Source organism: Alligator sinensis, unplaced genomic scaffold, assembly GCF_000455745.1.
Source record: "Alligator sinensis unplaced genomic scaffold, ASM45574v1 scaffold318_1, whole genome shotgun sequence".
NCBI classification, from domain to species: domain Eukaryota; kingdom Metazoa; phylum Chordata; order Crocodylia; family Alligatoridae; genus Alligator; species Alligator sinensis.
The window spans coordinates 361,223-381,036 of record NW_005842421.1 but is presented as its reverse complement, the minus strand read 5'-3'; the positions used below and the strand labels follow the sequence as shown (position 1 = coordinate 381,036).

General features: G+C 43.9%; 1 protein-coding gene across 1 annotated transcript in view; it reads left to right on the top strand.

The window, feature by feature from the left end:
- Positions 1-19,814, top strand: part of EMILIN2 (elastin microfibril interfacer 2) — a 59,508-nt gene that overhangs the window by 8,746 nt on the left and 30,948 nt on the right. Inside the window, exon 2 of the mRNA XM_025211685.1 lies at positions 18,270-18,445. Coding sequence (XP_025067470.1) covers positions 18,313-18,445 — 133 coding nt within the window. The 5' untranslated portion in view covers positions 18,270-18,312. The remainder of the gene's footprint in view (positions 1-18,269; positions 18,446-19,814) is intronic.

Genomic DNA, 19,814 nt, shown 5'->3' with positions numbered 1-19,814 from the left:
GGAAAGAGCAAAAGAAACCAGGGTATCCCTAGTGCAAAATTTGTCAGGTAAAATATTCTCAGGTGATCTGAGGAGGTGAACTGGGCCCTGCACTACAGAGAAAGGCAAAGGAAAAAAAAGACCCAAACAGTCCCAGCCAAAGTTGTCTGAGGGGAAAAGGTTCTCCCTGATCCCAGATCTGGTGATAGGTTTGACTTTGATTCCAGGAACAAGACCCACCAGCCAGGCACCCCAGGGGTTTTGAAGTACTGTTAAGAGCCACCGGTGTATCCAAGCTAACTTACTGCCTCTAGTTGTGCCTGAAGTCCAGTGCTTCGGAGAAAGATAAAAAAAAAAAAAAAGAAGAAGAAAACAGCCAAATAATGCATTCGGAGAAGAAAAATATTTCTTTCTGGCCCTGACAAACCAGCAAAGCCCTGAAGCATTGATCTGCTCTCTCATAAACCACTGAAAGGTGGAGACACCAACTTTCCCATGATGTAAAAGATTCCTCTTTTCCCCTGGTGGTCCTCAAGCTGTCCAGCCTTTGTATTATAATAGGATCGTATCTGCCTCTTCCTTCACTTCACTTCTGACCCAGTTTGAATGTCTGCTACCTTGTGAAATATCTTGCTCTACAAACAGTGTTGTATTTTGTTCTGATACGTTGGAATCTGCTTTGCAAGAGTTAACATCTCATATTCAGTAATTCATGAAACTTAGTTGGATTGATATATATTCTCATTCCCTATATAATCTATTAAGGTTTGCCCTTTCTCTGAACAGTCATACCTGTTAATTTGTTTGTGGAGAGTGAAGACAAAAAGGCACAGATAGCAGCACAGATAGTGTTTCTTGAACACTTCCCGTAAGTAGTCAGGAAAAAAATGAGTTGAAGCATCTTCCCAGTTCTGCTGACAAATCAGCAGCAGTGGAAGTTATTCGCCATCACTGGAGGACAGTCCAGTAAACACAACATTCTGGTAAATCTCATAACATCAGTCATTCAGCAAAGTGCAGTTTGAGCAGGAAAGAGCACTTGAGTTAACAGGATCCCAGTGCCTCTTGTCCTCTCTTTAGTCATGAGACTCTCACGGTGGGAGTTATAGAAAGAAACTGAGCTGTGCAGCAGTTCCAGTGCCACTGTATCACTAACCGGAACACTATCCCCTCTGGAGGTGTCAAAAAGGATCGTTTATTTGATAATGATTTTGGCCAGGTGAAGGGAAACCAGTAACTTTGATTGAAGCACTGAGCATTTTGTAAATAAATATTATTGCAGAAACCAGTGGATATGTAATACTGCCTTACTAAATCATCCCTCACAATGATTCAGCTTTTGGTAATAACTGAAATTCAAAATAATTAAAAAACAACATATCACATGTTAATGCTTTGCCCTAGTTTGAGCTGGCAGGGAGATCTGCTAGAGAGACATTTCACAATACAATGAAATATATATCATTTCTACTCACTGCTCTGCTTTAACCTCTTGTCTTAGGGTGTTGACAAAAGTGTCATTTTGTCACATGATCAGCCACTGAAAACTCCTTACAGCCATGTAGTGACAGCAGTGCATACCATGGCTGCAGAGCACTTTAAAAAGTGCCCAAATGCATGACAAATGAACCCGCATTACATGAGGGTTCAGATGAAAGCACTCCAAAGTGGAGCACCTTCATTAATTTCTCTTAGTGCACAACAGGAGCAGAGCTGGGCTGAAGCAGTCCAGTCCCACCTCTGATGCTGTGTTCAGGGTGGGAGAGGGGAAAGTGGGGAGGGAGTTCCCTCTGGGATTTGCCCAGCCTGCACAGACTGATCAAGTCCAAAACAGACCTCCCTCCTCTGCCTTTTCCCCCTCCCATCCTGAGACAGCACCAGAGCTGGAAGAAGGGGTAGGGGAAGAGGCTGCAGACATGCAGCCTCTCTCTCTGTATTGGCTCCAAAGTGGATCTTGAATGTCTGTTGGGTCGGGAGGGTCAATCTGACTCATGGGGCTTTCTGTGAAGTGCCATGTGTTAGACGGGAAAGCTGCATGTTTGTCAGTGCCCTTAGTTTTCCTTGGCATCCTACTGTGCAGCCCTTGGTAGATGTGCAGTTAAAGATGTGAGAGGATCTAATGCGTAATCCCAACAATTGCACTTCCTGCCATGCTGCACCTACGTGGCAGGAGACGTGATTGTGGGATCTAGCATAAAATACCAATTATGTCATATTGATGGTGCATGGGGAGCCTAGAATCATGATCCTGGGCTCCCCCTACACTGGCAGGTTGAGTGCCTAACAATCATCTGATTGTTGGCTGGCTCTGGGGACCCATGGAGCCGTTTGAGATGCTCTTATGGTCCCCAGAGTCAGCCAATGATCAGCTGATAATCAACAAATCGGGACTGCTCTGAGGTTTGAGTCCTGGGGCATTCCCAATGTGCAGTTGGCTGGCACAGATTGCCTCTAGTTCTAGCACTGGGGCAGTCTGTGCCAGATGACAATCTGCTGATCATCACGGCCTTGGGGTTCAAGCCCCAGAGCTGTCCCAGTCTCTCATCAGCTGGCAGGGACTGCTCCAGTACTGGAATTACAGTCCCAGAGTGATCTCTGCCAGTTCATGGCCCATAGGGGTGGCCCCAGGACTGTGACAATCAGCTGATTGTCAGCTGGCAGAGATCACCTGGGGTGTGAGACTCTGGGCTGTCCCTGCCAGCTGATAGCTGATTGGGACCTCTCCAGGGCTCCAACAGTACCTGCATGGCACACCACATATTCAAGTTATGACACCATACAAACCAGGCACAAAGATATTACACATTTTTCATGTCACATCTTTGTGGCTGGTTCATGGTTTTTATGGTGCCATAAATTCTTTGAATATGTGGTCAGTTGGTATTTTTGTCACGTTTAAGACTTTAATCGCACCAGAAAAATAATGTGTGTCAGGGGCCTTGGTGTCATTGATGCTTTTGTCTTTCATTCTTTTCATCAGAATTCACAGTTTGAAATCCCTTCTGCTCAATTGCTACTCAGCTTTCTACACTTCCCTTTCACAAGCTCCCTTGTGTGACTTCTAGTTTCCCTCTTGCTTTCTAGCTTATCCTTGAGCACATACCTCCTTTCCTTTTCACTTGGTTGTCCTCCATAGTTCCAGTTCTTAGAAAACTGTATGAAATGGGGTGCATTTACATGTTGCCCTATGGTGACATAGTGATGCACTACATCTTCGTATAACATGCTACAGAGACATAGCAATCACACTAGTCTGAACATGATCACCAGCTACATTGTCATAGTGGCATGCTCCCCTGGTATAGTGCACCGCTACAGCGACCTAATGGAGAAATCTGTGTGCCATATGCAGATGCAATATGGCCCATACTGTGCCATGCTTTAGGACTTCCAAAAGGAAATACTAAAGCACAGCACCATAGAAACATCACCATACGGCGATGTGTAGATACACCCATGGAGCCTAGATTTTCTCTCACAGTAGCTTGATATGAGTGTGAAGGTATTGAAATCAACTGAGAGTTTCACAGTTTATACCACTATAGTTGAAGAATCCGGACCCTGAGCCTGGGGACCATTAGGTGAAAATAAGATCATCTGCTAGACCAGTCAATGTTCTGTAGTTGATTGCCCAATGTGGGTTTACAAGACTTTTGCAAAAACACCTTAAAATTCAGATCTCTCTTTTTTCTCATCATTAGAAACATTTCTTTCCTCCTTTGTTCTGAAGGACCAGTTTAGAGTGGATCTCACCACATGTGATTTTTCTGGTGTCTGTTGTTATTTAATTCACTAGTGTTGAGGGGAAAGAAGCCTGAGATTGGAAGTCATGAGATTCAAGTTCTATTCTGAGCTTTGTGCTTAGCTACATAGCAGTTTCCCATTTACAAAAGAAGGATGTTTGCAAAATAAGGACCAAGACCACAGGAAACTTAACTTAGTAATGTTAACGAACTACAGGCAGTCCTAGACTTACAACATTTCGAGTTACAACGTTTCACACTTACAACATTTATAAATTGACACCGTTTCAACTTTCTGATGTCAGTTTCGACTTTACAATGTTGATCCGACGCGATGCCAGCGAACAAGTTTGCTGCGTCGCCTATTTCCCTGGAGAGCATCTGTCCAAACTTCCTTGGACACTTTCTTTAAGAAAGCAGGCAAAACTCCAGAAAAACCTGCAGCCAAGATTCCTGAGAAGAATCCAACCAAGAACCTTTCAAAAAGTCCAGCAAAGTCACCTCAAAGAAGTCCTTCCAAATCAATATGATTGCTATTTACAATATAAATACATTAATGTAGCTATATTACTCATCTATAGTTGATTGAGTACAAAATTCTGGGTTTTTTTGGTGAAAATAGGTATCGGGCCTTGGGTCAGGAACCAATCCCCCATTTATAACATTGTTTTCTATGGGAAAATTGGTTCCGAGTTACAGTGTTTTGACTTAAAACAGTTTTCAGGAACCAATTGTGTTGTAAGTCTGAGGATTGCCTGTACATAAATACTCTTGGAAAATAGGTGCCACAGAAGTGTGGAGTATTATTAAAATTCTACCCTAAATTGGTTAGTTGGCAATTCCTTATTGGATTTCAGACTTTTTAAAAACACCTATAGAAAGATAAGTAGGAAATTAAAATGCTGAGATGTGGTATACAGGTCATATTTAGGACTATACAGTACCTTCAGTATTTTTTCCCTGTTCTGCAGTGAACAAGTTAAATTTGAGGTGTGACAAGTGAATCCAATTAAAGTTAATGGCAAAATTCTCACCAACTTTAGGTCAACCAGAATTCTTCTTCTGCCCCCCATGAAGAATGGGGCTCTTGAATGGCGGTGGAAATTTTAAATGCTAGAGTTCAGGAAGGGTGGTCGTTCCTCAAGGGAGCAATCCTTCAGGTGCAGAAGGAGACAATCCCATTGCGCACAAATGGATCAAAAGAGCCAAGAAACCCTCTTGGCTGAAGAGGGAAATCCAGGAAAGCCAAGGGGCAAAGAAAGAGGCATACAGGCTGTGGAAGCAGGGGGTAGCTACCAAGGAGGAGTATACCTCCTTGGCTCACACTTGCACGGAGTCAGTTAGGCAGGCCAAAACAGCAATGGAACTCATGCTGGTGACAAAAATTAAAGACAACAAAAAGTCCTTCTTCAGATATATAGGGAGCAAAAAGAAGACGCAGGGTAACATAAGACCCCTACAGAGCAGGCTTTGGCAGTTGGTGACAGATAGGAGGGACAAGGCTGAACTCTTCAATGAGTTTTTTGCTTTGTATTCCTGAACACGGATCAAGACAAATCTCCCAATTGCATTATAGATAGGCACAGAAGGAACACCAGCCCACCAACAGTCAGCACTGACTTAGTAAAGGGTCATTTGGAAGGGCTGACTGTGTTTAAATCAGCAGGCCTGGATGATCTTCATTCGAGGGCACTGAAGGAATTGGCCAGTGTCATAGCTTAGCCACTGGCATGGCTGTCTGAGCACTCTTGGTGCTCAGGTCAGGTCCCAGAGGACTAGAAAAGAGCCGATGTGGTCCCTATTTTCAAGAAGAGGGAGAAGGAGAATCCGGGTAATTATAGGCCAGTTAATCTCACCTTTATCCTTGGGAAAACCTTTGAAAAAATTATCAAGGATCACATTTGTGGGAGCCCAGCAGGAAAAATAATGCTGAAGGGCAACCAGCATGGGTTCATAGCAGGTAGAACTTTCCTGACTAACCTTGTTTCTTTTTATGACCAGGTCACAAAATGCTTAGGTGCAGGAGTCGAGGTAGATGTCATCTACTTGGATTTTAAGAAGGCCTTCAATACGATATCTCATCCTATTCTCATAAACAAACTAAGCGGCTGTGACATAGATGATTACATGGTCAGGTGGGTGGCAAATTGGCTTAAGGATTGCACTCAGAGAGTGGTGGTGGATGGGTCGGTATCGACCTGGAAAGATGTGGGCAGTGAGGTCCCCCAAGGCTTGGTCCTTGGACCTGTGCTATCCAATCAGCAACTTGGATCAGGACGTGGTGAGCACTCTGTCCAAATTCACGGATGACATGAAATTATGGGGTACAGTAAACACACTAGTGGGAAGGGATCGAATTCAGGTGGAGCTGGACAGGTTGGAAAAGTGGGCAAAAAAGAATAGGATGCAGTTCAAAAAAGACAAGTGCAAAGTGCTGCTTCTAGGGAGAAGGAATCACCAACACACCTATAGGCTAAGGGATGACCTTCTCAGCAGCACAGCTGCAGAAAGGGATCTTGGAGTCATAGTTGACTCTAAGATGAATATGAGCCTTCAATGTGACAAAGTAATCAGTAAAGCTAACTGCACTCTATCATGCATTAGCAGGTGCATCACGAACAGGTCCAGGGAGGTGATACTTCCCCTCTATGTGGCATTGGTCAGGCCACAGTTGGAGTACTGCATCCAGTTCTGGGTGCTGCACTTCAAGAGGGATATGGATAACCTTGAGAGGGTCCAGAGGAGGGCCACTCATATGGTTAGAGGCCTGCAGGGAAGGTCCCACAAGGAGAAACTGAGGGACCTGGATCTCTTCAGCCTCTGCAAGAGAAGGCTGAGGGGGGATCTTGTGGCCATTTACAAATTCATCAGTGGGGAGCAAGAAATAGGAGATGCTTTGTTTACCAGGGCACCCCTTGGAATAACCAGGAACAATGGTCACATCCTGACAGAGAGCAAATTTAGGTTGGACACCAGGAAGAACTTCTTTATGGTAAGGGATGTCAGAATCTGGAATGGGCTTCCAAAGGAGGTGGTGCTCTCCCCTACCTTGGTGGTCTTTAAGAGGAGACTGGAAAAGCACCTGGCTGGGGTCATATGAGCCCAGCACTCTATCCTGCCCAGGGCAGGGGGTTGGGCTCGATGATCTATTGAGGTCCCTTCTGACCCTAACAACTATGAAATGAAGGTCAAACTGGTGCACAGAACTTCTGTCTATTTCTTCTGCATTGCCCCAGGGCTGGGAAAACCCAGCCACTGGCCCCAGCTCTTGAGCTGCTCTTTTCACTCCTCCCTTCCCAACACTGGTCTATTTTTTCCTCCCCCCACAACCAGCACTCTCAACATCCATCCCACAAGCTGCTTTGGTGCAGCCACTTTTATCAATGTTCACTGCTGCCGGAGCTGTGCAAGTTAAGTCCCAGTGGGGGGAGGGATGGGGGTGTAGGTTTACTGTGAGGGGACTCAACCCCACGCACCCCACCCCACTCTACCCATGGGTCACCCCTCTGCTTTATCTCTCGTGGATTGCACCTGCTCCCCCTAACCCTCATAAGTCATGCCTGTCCCCCCCCCACCTCAACCTGCAGGTTGTACCTACCTCTACCCCTTGTGGGTCACACCTGCCCCCCCACCTGCTGGTCGCACCTGCACCCCCACCCCTCACAGGTTGCATCTGCTTCCCCTACCCTACCCATGGGTTGCTTCTGCCCTCCTACCCCACATGCGGGTTGCATCTTCCCCCTACCTGATCTCTCCTAGCCTTCTGGACCCCCAACCCCCATGGTTAGCCCCCCATCCTGATCAGGCAGCCATTTTGAGTTGATTTAATCTCTCCCTAATACCTCAAAATGTCTGTACCTAGCCTAGGAGGAACTTTCTGACTATGAGGATGGTCAAGCATTGGAACAGGCTGCCTAGAAAAGTTGTGGAATCTGCATCCTTGGAAGTTTTCAAGAGCAGGTTACACAGACACTTGGTTTAGTCAGGGCTGATCCTGCTTTGAGCAAGGGGCTGAACTGGATGAACTTGTGAGGTCCCTTTGTGCCGTACTTTCCTGTGACCTCAGGTTAAAATCCATTGCACATGCTGTTATATGGTAGCATAGTAAGCTGTATTAGAGAGCATCTGGTATCTGCATAAAGAATACTGGGTGAAATCTTGATTACAGAAGTCATTGGCAAAACTCTTATTGATTAAAATAATGCTGATATTTTACTCACAGCTTGCTTCAATGAGGCATTATGTTATCTAAGAATTTAGATCTCTGATAAAATGGAACCTGTCCAGAAAGTAAGAATAAATATATTTAGTGCAGTGGGAGCCAACCTTTTTGGCAGGTGTGCCACAAATTAGCCCTACCCATTCTCTGAGTGCCAGTGCAACCCCACTCCTTTGCTCAATCCACTGCCCTGCTTTCTGCTCCCTGCTCTGTTCCCTATCTGATCTCCTGCTCTGCCTTCTGCTTTCTGACCTATCTGAAGTGTCCTGCCTGTCCGCTTCCTGATCTGCCTTGTGCCACACACACAGGGTGCCCATGCCACTTGTGGTACCCATGTTACTGGTTGGCCACCCTGCTGTAATAAATGTGTGTACTAAAATGCGTTAGTATTTAGTTGTATCTTCAAATACAGTTCTGTGCACATCCAGATATCCCATTACTGGGAGATCAAGTGATGTATCAGATGAAAAGGATGGAATTCCATGGTCAGTAAGAGCGTGGCTAAAAGCCTTCTATAGACAAATGGTATCCTTTCAAATGACTTCCATGAATTCTAGACCAATCTTTGTCATGGTCTTAGAATAAACAGTTGAGATCAAGTATGTATAGAAATGTCTTCATTCTAGTCTTTTCCTTGCACTGAGTGTTTAGTGACATTTTTTGTCTTACATTGCCCTCAATGCTGAATATTAATATGTAGTTACACAAGTTGGCCCATATGTTTTCCCTCCAATTAAATCCATATGTTTTTGATTTGTTTTAGCATTATTAGGTGGCATTCCACATATCGGAGCTAACTGCTTCCTGCTGTGGCTTAGACCCATAATAATATTTTTATGTTGCAACATCTATAACTTGCAACAAATTGTGAATATTAATGCAACATTTTTTGTAAGAGAACAATTGGAAAGGAAGGGTAATATTTGAAAACTACAGTACTTTGACGGCTGCACAGTGAAGGTTTAATTTTTTAATACTAAAATATTCAGATATTAAAAATCAGAGGATATTTTTTTACATTTTGAATTAATGCTTATTTCATCAGCTAGCAGGGTGACTGAAGGCTTCACAATGAAGGCAGTAGCCATTGGTAGCTGTACTCTTGTTATGGAAGGACTGCTGAAAATAACAGCTGGCTTTTTTGGGGGTGGGGGAGTTGGTGTAGGGAGAGATTAGAAAGTGTGCCTTGATATTCCTGCTTTTTAGAAGAACAGTTTGATTTGTATTATGTAAGTCTGATTCAGCAAGAATGACCATCTTTAAGGGGGAGGAAATCCACACAAGGGTGTGGAAAGCAAGACTGTTAAGTGCTGATGTAGGTTTTAGCAGAATTAGAAGTATGAATGCTTCATCTTTATTCATCGCCTTTAAACACTGTACAAGTCTGTATTTATTAACAATTGTTTTAGTTATAGAAACTCATCTGATCAATAATTTTCCCTGTCATAATATTTTCACTAGATTTATCTGGTGGCACCTAGGAAAATCTGAGTTTTCCAAAGGTTTTAAAGGGGACCCTGAAACACAGTGAATCCTTTTTTCTGGAGTTGTCTCTGCGGGGAACCAGGAGCACATATAAAAGTGCCCCAGTATGCTTCTTTAGTGCAGGAGGGCACAGGATTCCTCCATTTTTGCTATACCACATGTCTGCTGAGGACCTGACCTGACTGCACATTAATTTGCCTCAAAGTATAAGGGACATGACACAAGAAACCCATAGCCTCCACCTCACTCAACAGTATAGATTGATACAACACTTCCTTGGAACTTTCTCTCTTCTGTGAGTTTGAGTGCATTTTGTTCACTTTCTGATATAACCCATGGAGTAGATAGGATCAGTTTGGCTCTGAGGGCATGATCCAGCACATGGAGCCCTGTTATCTGGCCCTCAGTGCTGCTCCTGGGTCTGAATTGACCTGGAGTAGCCCCCATGGACAAGGTCTGTGATACATACCACATGCAGCACCCATTCCAGCCACTTCACGAACTGCATTGCACATGGTGCCTGCTTGGGTGCTTCTGGATGAGTGCTGCACACAATCTGCTCTAGGTAGTCTGGGACCAGTACCGCACATAGTGCCCAGAGACGCCTTGTGCAGTGCGGGTCCCAGACTGCCTGGAGCAGACACTTCATATGGCGCAGTCCTAGAACATCTGTAAGACAGATCCAGGAGTGACCAGAATTGGTGCTACAGATGGCACAGTCTGGCCAGTTTGTGTAGCACCCACTCCCACTGCTCCAAGATCTGTATTACATGTGGTGTCTGTCCAGCAAGCCTGTACCACCCACAGTACTTGTTCTGACCACTCTGGGATCCACACTGCACACTATGCCCACCCCAGCCACTCTGGGACACATGAAGCATGAAGTGTGGATCTCAGAGTGGCTGGAGTAGGTGCCAGATCTAGCATGGGGGAGGTTGGGGTGGAGTGTCCTTGGTTCATGGGCCCATTGGCCTGATTTAGTCCAAGGACCAGCCCCACACCATTCACCCAGCCCACAGGGCCAGATGAATGTAACACCCTGTCTGTAGTGTACTTATACATTCTAGTAACTCCTAATCCATGTGTACCATTAAAATATGCAACCTTATTAGAATATATGCAACATTGTTAGAATGTGCTCACTAGTAGGAAAAGACTTAAAATCAAAGCACGGGCCCAGAAAGTAATTCTGCTTGGTACCAATCCTTCAGGTTCATGTACGTCATCAGTGGGGGGCCAAATTTTCTGGCAGATGTTCCACAAATTAGTCCCACACTCTTGCTGAGTGCTACTCTAGTCCTCTCTTCTTGCTCAATCAACTGTTCTGCTTTTTCCTCTCTGCCCTGTGTTCCCTTCCCGATCTGCTGTTTTATTTTCTGCTCCCTGCTGTGTTCCCTGCCCAATCTGCTGTCCTGTTTTGTCCTTCCTGTTTGTCCCATCCCCAGTCTGTTGCATGCCATACACAAAGGTTGCCTGTGCCACTTGAAGCACGTGCTGCAGATTAGCCACTCCTGTATGACATCTATGCTAGACTCTAGTGAGGTTCCCTCTAGGCACAAGTCCTGCCTATACTAGACTGATTTTATGACCGGAGACTTAATCTCTGGTGGTTACTGATCTTCTTTGGCTTTGGTCTTTGAACTCATTTTAAATTTAGACTAGGAAAATCTGTGGGACAAACACCAAGGCTAGGTACAGACATTACACATAAACTGGGTATAAGTGACCGAAATTCGGTCTACACCCATAGCAGAACAGAAGTTCAGGGCACATAGACTGGTTTTAAAATGGTGGATTCCAGTCTAAGATAGACCTGGATTGATGACTTATCAGATTTAATAGGTTTAGGTTAGATTGGTCTCTCGAACTTCTGTACCGGATCCCCTATTGATTCATGTTAGGTCACTGCCCCTCAGCATACCAGCTGTCTTTGCAGCTCCCCCTGCTAGCTGCCCCTCACAGGGAGACACACTAGCACTCATTGGGTGCTCATCTACTCCAGGCTGCCATAGACCCAAGCCAGCACAGATGTAGGCAGGTGGGAAGGAGTGGGGGTGGGTAAAGGCAGCTCACACTGGCAGCAGGGACTGGTGTAATCCATAGAAGTAAGGATCAGGCCTCTTGGAGCTTGGCACCAGTGGCAGCTTAGGGGCCTAATTACAGCCAATCTATGCAGTGTAGAGAAACCTAGGAAGGTTTGATCGATTCCTCCTCAGACTTGTTGAATGTCTGTACTAGCCCAAATGTATATCTAATTAGTGTTCCTATTCTTAACCATTGCTCAGAAGCTTATCTAGAGTGTGAGATATAATATAACTCTTTGTGTGGGAAATTTTCACATTTGCACTTGACATTTATCAGTAGTCAAAGTGCTACATCATTTAAGGAGCTGCTTTATCTAATCTTTGTGTAGCTGGAAAGAAAACAGAAAAGCATTAGAGTTAAGTCTGATTGCCTTTCCTCATGTGACTTATCCCACTGACTCTGATGGAATTGTGTGGGAGAGTGTGAGTTATGAGCTCATATCTGGTATCACAGAAGGTCAGGGCCACTGCTGGGCAAATTCAATTTAAACTCTCAGGTCAAAAATTCATCATAAGTACATAGTTGTCTTGATACCAATGCCAGAGCTGGATAGAACTTGTAAGATGTTGCTTGCATGGCTTTTCAAACATTTTGATTCTTTGATTTCTCTTCAGTGGAGTTGAGTTTTAAGATTCGGATTAGCTTGAATCAGTTTGGCAAAGCTGGAACTCAAACCAGAGCAGTTTATCTCAGTGCTGTTTGTATAGATCCGTGGTGGCCAAACCATGGCTTGCAAGCTGCATGCAGCCCTCCAGCATGGTACTTGCAGCTCTCTGAGGCTTCTTCACCGAAGCCCTGCCCACTTCTTCCCAAGGCGGCTCTGTGGGACACCGGGCTGCCAGAAGCGGGGGCTGCAGCCGCGCCACTTACCCCGGGGCATGCTCCCTGTGGAGAAAGCCAGAGTGGCTCGGCAAAGCAGGGGGTGTGTGGTCACCTTCACTCTGGGTTCCTTAGCACCCCCCTCTGCACCCAACCCCGCTCTCTGACTTTGGTGGAGGTTTGGTGTGGCTCCCAGGGTAAGTAACTCTGGGCACCCCCTGGTGTAGACCATGAGCAGTTTGAAGAGAGATTTTGATCCACAGATGCTTTGTTCATTTTTAGCTGTAGATTCAGAATTAGAGTGACAGTGTCAGCGTAAGGTTGGATTAGTTTTTGTATACCGCTATTGAAAGGATTGTAAATTACATCTTAAATTTTTAAAAAATTATTTGAAAGGATGGTATACTCACTCTTGTTGTTCATACAGCCATACCATCAAGTAATGGTATGAATATTGTAATTGCTCTTTTTCTATTAGTAGGATAAGTAGTCTATAAAAATCCTATGCAGCTTTATCAGATGAATTATATTTGACTTTAATTGGTTTTACTTCTTGTTGTACTCTTCAATATTTGTGTGTGCTTTTTCATGTTTTATTTTTATTTAAATGTTGTTTAAGGTAACCTTTTGTAAGTCATAGAGAAAGTCTGCAAAGTATAAATATGTAACTTATGTTATGACTTGCAAAAGTAACTATTACAAGAAAAGTGCATTGCTCTGATGTAAGATTTTTTTTAAAATAAAAGTTGTTTTGTTTTCTGTCTTTATTTTAGAAGTTTTTTAGGAATAGTATAATTGTAACAAAATGGTGTTTGCAGAAGAGTATCTTAAGTTTAAGAAATGCCATTGGCCTCGGAGGGATGGAAGGGATCGCATAGTTTAGAGCCATTCAGAATTTCATGGAAAACAGAGGAAAAGTACCGATCTCCGGCATGCCAAAATTGACTGAAAAGTTCAAAGCTTGTTTTCCAGTTATGCACTCTTTGCAAAGATGATTGTAATGACCCTTAAACCACTTCAAACCACTAAAACATCCTAACTAATCTGCCATCACTCCACTGACTCCAGCAAGCAGTTCAAAGTAAAGGCACCCTATCTAAATTACCTACATAATAAGTAGTTTAATACCATAGATAAGTGAGAAGTGAACAGGAAAGTCTTGGGTGGCCAGGATGTTGTCCTTTTCAGTGTTCCCCCTCCGCTGCATTAATCTATTTAATTTTTATGTACTTGACCCTGGCATGTCTGTGCTTTACATTTGTAAACAGGATTTGTAAGATATTTCATTAGAAAATGCAAACTTTTATGTAGCCTACTGCTACTATGTTTATATTGTCATGAATGTGAAGAGTGTTAAGAACAAAGTCTGAATAAATGTGCAGCAGGTCAGAATTTGAAACCTAGATAATCTGTGTGAGCCAGTGTATCCTTTATTATTAACATTAAGTTGGTAGCAGATGAGAAATCCAGTACATTTCTGTCTTTGAGGTAAAACACTCGCAAGAATTAGAAACTTCAGACAGTCTTCCTATTAAAGATGTTCACTATACTGCCCAGAAAATAATAGTTGAAGAGGGTATTGGATTATATGCACAGCCTTGATAATATCTTTTTCTCAAAGAAGAGATGGCAAAGAAGTCAACAACACAGAAAAATATTATCTCAGTATTTCTGGAGGCCCAAGGTTAGAGTGTTTTTACAGAATACAGAAGTAAATTTTATTAGAAAAAACAAGGATTCATACTTCTCCAAACGTTCCCCTGAGCCTAAGTAACCCATCAAGCTAACATGACAGTTTCTGTAGACAATGGCACACAAGGAAGCAATGTTGTTAGTATCACATGTGGCTGCTTTTGACTCCTCTCCTTGCCATTTTACAGCTGAGTTGAATGTAGGAATAGTTCAGTGTATGTCCAGAGCAGCATACATACTACGCATTTTTACTACACTGAACAGCTAACTAAACTAGAAAGGGTCAGTAAATTAATAACAGATATAAAACATTATAGTCAAATTAGGGTTGTGACAAACATATATCTACTATATGGAAGATGCTGGATAACGCATATAATTACTAGAGCAATTAGTTTCTCATATGTCAAGAGAAGCTGGCAAGAGTAACAGTTACATTCATCCTTAATGCATTTTGTGTTTGGAGTTTCCCAATCAGAGCAGGTTTTAATCTTTTCAATCTGTTGGTTGATCATTTTTTTCTTTTTAATCAACACATCTCTTCACATTTTAATGCAAGAAAATGGCTAATTTAATACAGATATTCAAATGCAGTCCAACTTTTATGATAGCTTTTTGTTTCTGGTGCCCATTCTTGAGTATGCTGCCTGTCTCCCAAAGTGTGCTGCATATGGGATTGCTCAGGGTTCATTGAAGTCTGAAAAATATTCCCTTTAGTTCTGTGATGTTATCCTGCCTTCCCTTTCACTTCATTGCAACTCTAATGCCATCAGAGCTGTGAAATAAGTATTTCAAACTAGTTGGTCAGTGCTTGAACAGGAGAAAAGAAAACACCCATCCAACTCCATAAATGGAGGGTGGCAATAGGATATTACTTTTATCCACAATTCAGGCATTATTTAAAACACTGAGGTAACATTTTATTTTTAGCCATGTCACTTGCTATTCCAAGTATACTAGCTTAAGGAGCTGCAGCTGAAGGAAGGAGTTCCTGCTTGTTTGTGTGTGTTATTTTCTGTATCTCTCATACAGAAATGAGACATGTAAGTGTTTTAAATATAACACAGGCCCCTAGGGAGGCTCTGTCTCCATAATACAAAAATGCCACGTGTATCTAAACGTATAGGGGTGGCGGGGACACCATGTTTAGAGATAGTTTGTGGTCATCCTGATTAAAGATGGAGCATGCAGTTAAGAATGCACCTTCAAATTGAATTTGTCCTTTTCATGACTTTTCATTACTTAACTAGGAAAACTTAATGTATGTATATAAGGTTTTTTTGTATTTATTTTCTTGAATTATTTTTTCGGGATTTAAAAAAAATAAAAATTAGCTTGAGTGGGAAAATAATAATTAAAAGGAAGATGTTTCTTTTTTTTAGGGCTTCAAAGGTCTGCTGTCCTTTGAAATAAGGAGCTTGTGCTTAATGTTTTAGGTTTGTCTTCAAGATCCTTCTCAACTGAATTTCTTCCCACTTTTCCTGAACAACTCCTCCTTCGTATTTCCTAGTTGCCTTTAGTTTTCTGCCCTGATCTGCCCTTCCTTTGTCTGTCTGTTTTCTTATCCACAGAGATCTGGGTTTTTAATTTCACATGGAAAACAGAGTAAAACGTAGTTTTCCCCCTTTATCCTAGAAAAATGTGGATATTTTTATTTTAATGGAGAAACCCACAGATTTTGCAGTTTTGCAGTGAGCTCTCTGGCAGAGTTCCAGCCTACAGAGAGCTGAGGGGGGAATGGGAGAAGGTGGTCAGGCAGGGGGTGCCATGTGAATATATGCACATGGCCTCCAGGCAGCCTGGAGAGCAGCTACTACAGGTGAGTCTGGCGGGGAAGGGGGATGGAGGCCCCCATAGGGAGGGAGGGAGTGAGTTGGGCAGAGCTGGGGCTGCTGCCCAGCTGCAGGGTGTGTGGGGTTTGGGGCCCAGGGCCAGAATGTGTGACCATAGGGTCCTGGCAGGGAGTGGGACAGGGCCATGAGTGGCTTGTCTGGGGAGCAGGGGGGTGGGACTGGCTCCCTGCCACTTGTGCACTCGTGGGGGAGCAGGGGGGTACCATGACCCCCAGATCAGCGAGCTGCTTGCTGTGGGCTAAGGCTCCCCACCTTGCTGCCCTCCCCAGGGGCCTCTGCAGCCCAGTAGGTGTGACCCAGCGCTGCAGGGCAGAGCAGGTTCATGCAGGGAAGCTCCTTGCCACTGCACACTCCATGCTGCCCTGGTGAGGCGTCTGCTGCCTGTGCGACAGCAGAGAGGAGCACAACCCCATGCTGCTGCCTATGTTGCTGCTGTGTGGGCAGGGAATGCCTCACCAGGGCAGCAGAGAGCTTGCAGCAGCAAGTAGCTTCCCCACATGGCTCTGCTCTGCCCTGCAGTGCTAGGTTGTACCTGCTGGGCGGTGAGGGGCGGGGACCTGCACCTGCGTTCTATGAGCTAAGGGGGCAGGGTGAGCTTGAGTTTTCCATGATAAAAAACCCCAAATCAAATACCAAAATGTATAGGTATTTAGAATTTATTTTATTATAGTGATTGAGGCACTGGTAGGCTTCCAAATTGCTTTAAAATTGTAACTATATCAATAAAACATTGTGTTCAACTGATATATATATAATGGCCTTTCATTTTAATCATGGATTTGGGGTTTTTAGTCAGAGAATTTGCAAGTTTTTTTTAATCAGCAAATTTGCAAGTTTTTTATTAGGGAAAACCAGGATCCCTGCTTATCAGATGCACATCTCCACAGTTTTGCTTGTCCCTAGAATGCCCTCTAAACTCTTAGGCAGGCAAGGTTCTTTGGGTAGATGTGATATCATTTATTAGATCAACTGAATAGTTGGAAAAACGTTATTAGCAAGCTTTCAGGCCTAATCTCCCTTCTTCACGTGGTATCTGAGTGGCTCTTGAAAAATTGTGAACTCTCTCTCTGGAGGATCTTTGTTGGGTAAAGGCCCTTTTGAGATTTCTGATGTGGTGATCATGGGTATTCTCCTCGGTGCAAATTCAGTGGTATCAGAGAGCTTGACTGTAAGTTACAGCTTTCTTGGTGAATTTGCATGATTCAGATCTCCACCACCCCCACAATAACTACACTGCACAACAGAACCATCAACATTCCTGGAGCTTACACCTGCACCTCCAAAAATGGTATATATCTCATCCAGGGTACCAAATGCCATGATGGAAAATATGTAGGAGAAACCAAACAACAACTGCGCACCAGAATGAATGCACACCAAAAATCTATCAAAGACAAGAATACACAGTTACCAGTGGGACACACGTCTCACAAGACAATCACTCTCTCTCTGATCTCTCAGTTCTAATCCTCAAAGGGAACTTGCAAAACACGTTTCATAGATGAGCCTATGAATTTCACGTCATAGATCTACTGAATACAAAAAATCATGGACTCAATATAGACGTTGGATTTATGACATATTACAAGCTGCCTGATATCTGATTCACCAGGTATCTGCCAGACCTGACCTCTTACATTTTTCTTTCCTCCCCTCCCCCTTTTCTCCTCATCCCTCCCCTAATTTTCTTCCTTTTGTCTTCCTAATTTCCAGCTATTTCCTTTTCACAGACAGCTTCTTTTCTACCTTGAATTACTACTACTGTAGAGTCTCCCTTACTCACCTTTGACTTTCTTTCCCCCCTCCCTCCCTTGTTCCACCTTTTGTTTTCCTAATTTCTACCCATTTACATTCTCACCGATATCCTGTCACGCTTTTAGCTTCTCTCATTCCTTGGAGTCTCAGAACAGCAGAGATTTCCTATGCCTGAAGAGGGGTGATTGTGCAAAGAAGGGTGACTGTGCCCAAAACCTTCCTAAGAACTTTTTTCCAACTACTAAGCTGATCTAATAAAAGATGTCACATCTACCCAAAGAACTTGCTTGCCTATGTTCTGAGACTAACAGGGCTACAACCAAACCCCCCCTAAGCTCTTACAGTGTTACTGTATCATAAACACAAATTCTGAAGAATATTTTACTAAACATGAGGCAGAAAATCAATTCATTTAATTGTTAAAATAAGCAGGAAAAGTTTTGTTGGTATGAAATTCAAGTAAGTTCCTGTGCAACAGCTGTGCTGTATAAAGAGATATGTTTAAAAATCTATAGTTTTCATTAGCAGAAAGTGGTTTTGATTCTTCAGGGCAGTACTAGTAACTAACTGTGTGAAAACCCCTTTTGCACATCAAGTTTGTTAACTCTAATGCCATTGTATTGCTTTCTATTTTGACAGATACCGACTGAGTTTCAGACCACGTTACACAGTTGCATATAAAATGGTAACAGAACTGGAATGGAGATGTTGTCCTGGTTACAAAGGCGTAGACTGTAGAGAAGGACCAGCAGAAAAACCAAAAACCAGTCTTTCTCCCACTATACAACCACAGGCTGCTATGAAGAAAGGCTTGGGTAACTTTTTGTTTGGATTGTGGTATGCATGATCATGCCTAGTTTTTTGTTTTGTCCGTTTATGGTTTCCTTTACACTACAACCAAAAGGTACAAAAGCAATATACAAGACATATTGTATAATGGAAAAACATTGCAAAGCAATAACAGCTGTGTTATAGGGCATGTCCTGAGGAATAATGAATGGTTGGGTTAGAAGATTTGCTATAAACTCCAGCTAGTCACTAAGGGTGCGTCTACGCATGCAAGCATGTGTGCTTGCAGCAGCTCAAATAGAAGCGGTGCAAATTTGAGCCAGGGCTTTTTGCCTCAGTGCACGTGCTTGGACATGCACTTTGTTGTGGAGCAAATTGTGCCACTAGGGGCAAAATAACCCTGCCTGGCTCCTCCCGGATCTGCAGCCAGGGGGAGCTAGAGCCCGGGGCCAGCACCCTGTGCTGTCCCCAGCAGTATAAAAAGCTTCCTTGTCCTGGCCCCAGCAGTATAAAAAGCCTCCCTGGCAAGTAGCTCAGGGCTACTAGCTCTCAGGAGCTTCTGGGGCCCAGCCAGTTGGTACCTGAGGACACTGCCCCTTGTACCAGCTGGACTGCTGAAGCAGCCCTGAGAGTTCCCTGCACCCTCTGCCCACTGCAGCAGTCTGGCAGTGGGGGCTGCTGCCTGACTGTGATCTGCTGTGCACCTGCCAGACTCAGATGGGGATTGCACAGCCAATAGAGGCATCTCCCCCTCTGGGCTAGCTGCAAGCAGACTGTGGCTACAAAGTTGGTCTTTGTGAGGCACGACTGCCATGTGTGCCCCTTGCCCGGCCACCTGGGCAGCTATTGCCCAGAAGATGTTCCCAGTGTGGTGGCCTGCTTTGAACTGTCAAACCATGTCCTCCTGGCCCCATTTGGCCAGGAGGTCAGCCACAGCCAGCTGGGTCCAAGATGCCAGGTCTGAGCAGGCAGGGTCCTGCCACTGGCTTTCCTAGCAGGAATTCTGGTGTTCCCTCTTGGAAAACTGAAAAATCCCTGATAAAAAAAAAAATCCCCAAATCACTCTCTAAAATACCCACAAATACATGTTCCTCCACAAGTAAAACAAAAGAACATTATAAAGAGAGAGAGTGAGACAGACAGTGATCAGTTGGACAATGTTTTATAGATATATCTACAGAGTTAAAGCAAGTCTCTTATCATAATAATAAAGTGAACTCTAAATACAGGTTTCATGAATTCATGAATACATATTTTGCTGCCCTCCCACAGGGCGATGGTCCCCACAGAAGGGGCTGGCCCCTCACACAAGGGCTACGGCACCCCAACACAGTGTTCAGCTCCTACACAAGGGGTTCAGCCCCCACACAAGGGCTGGCAGGGGGAGGGGCCAGC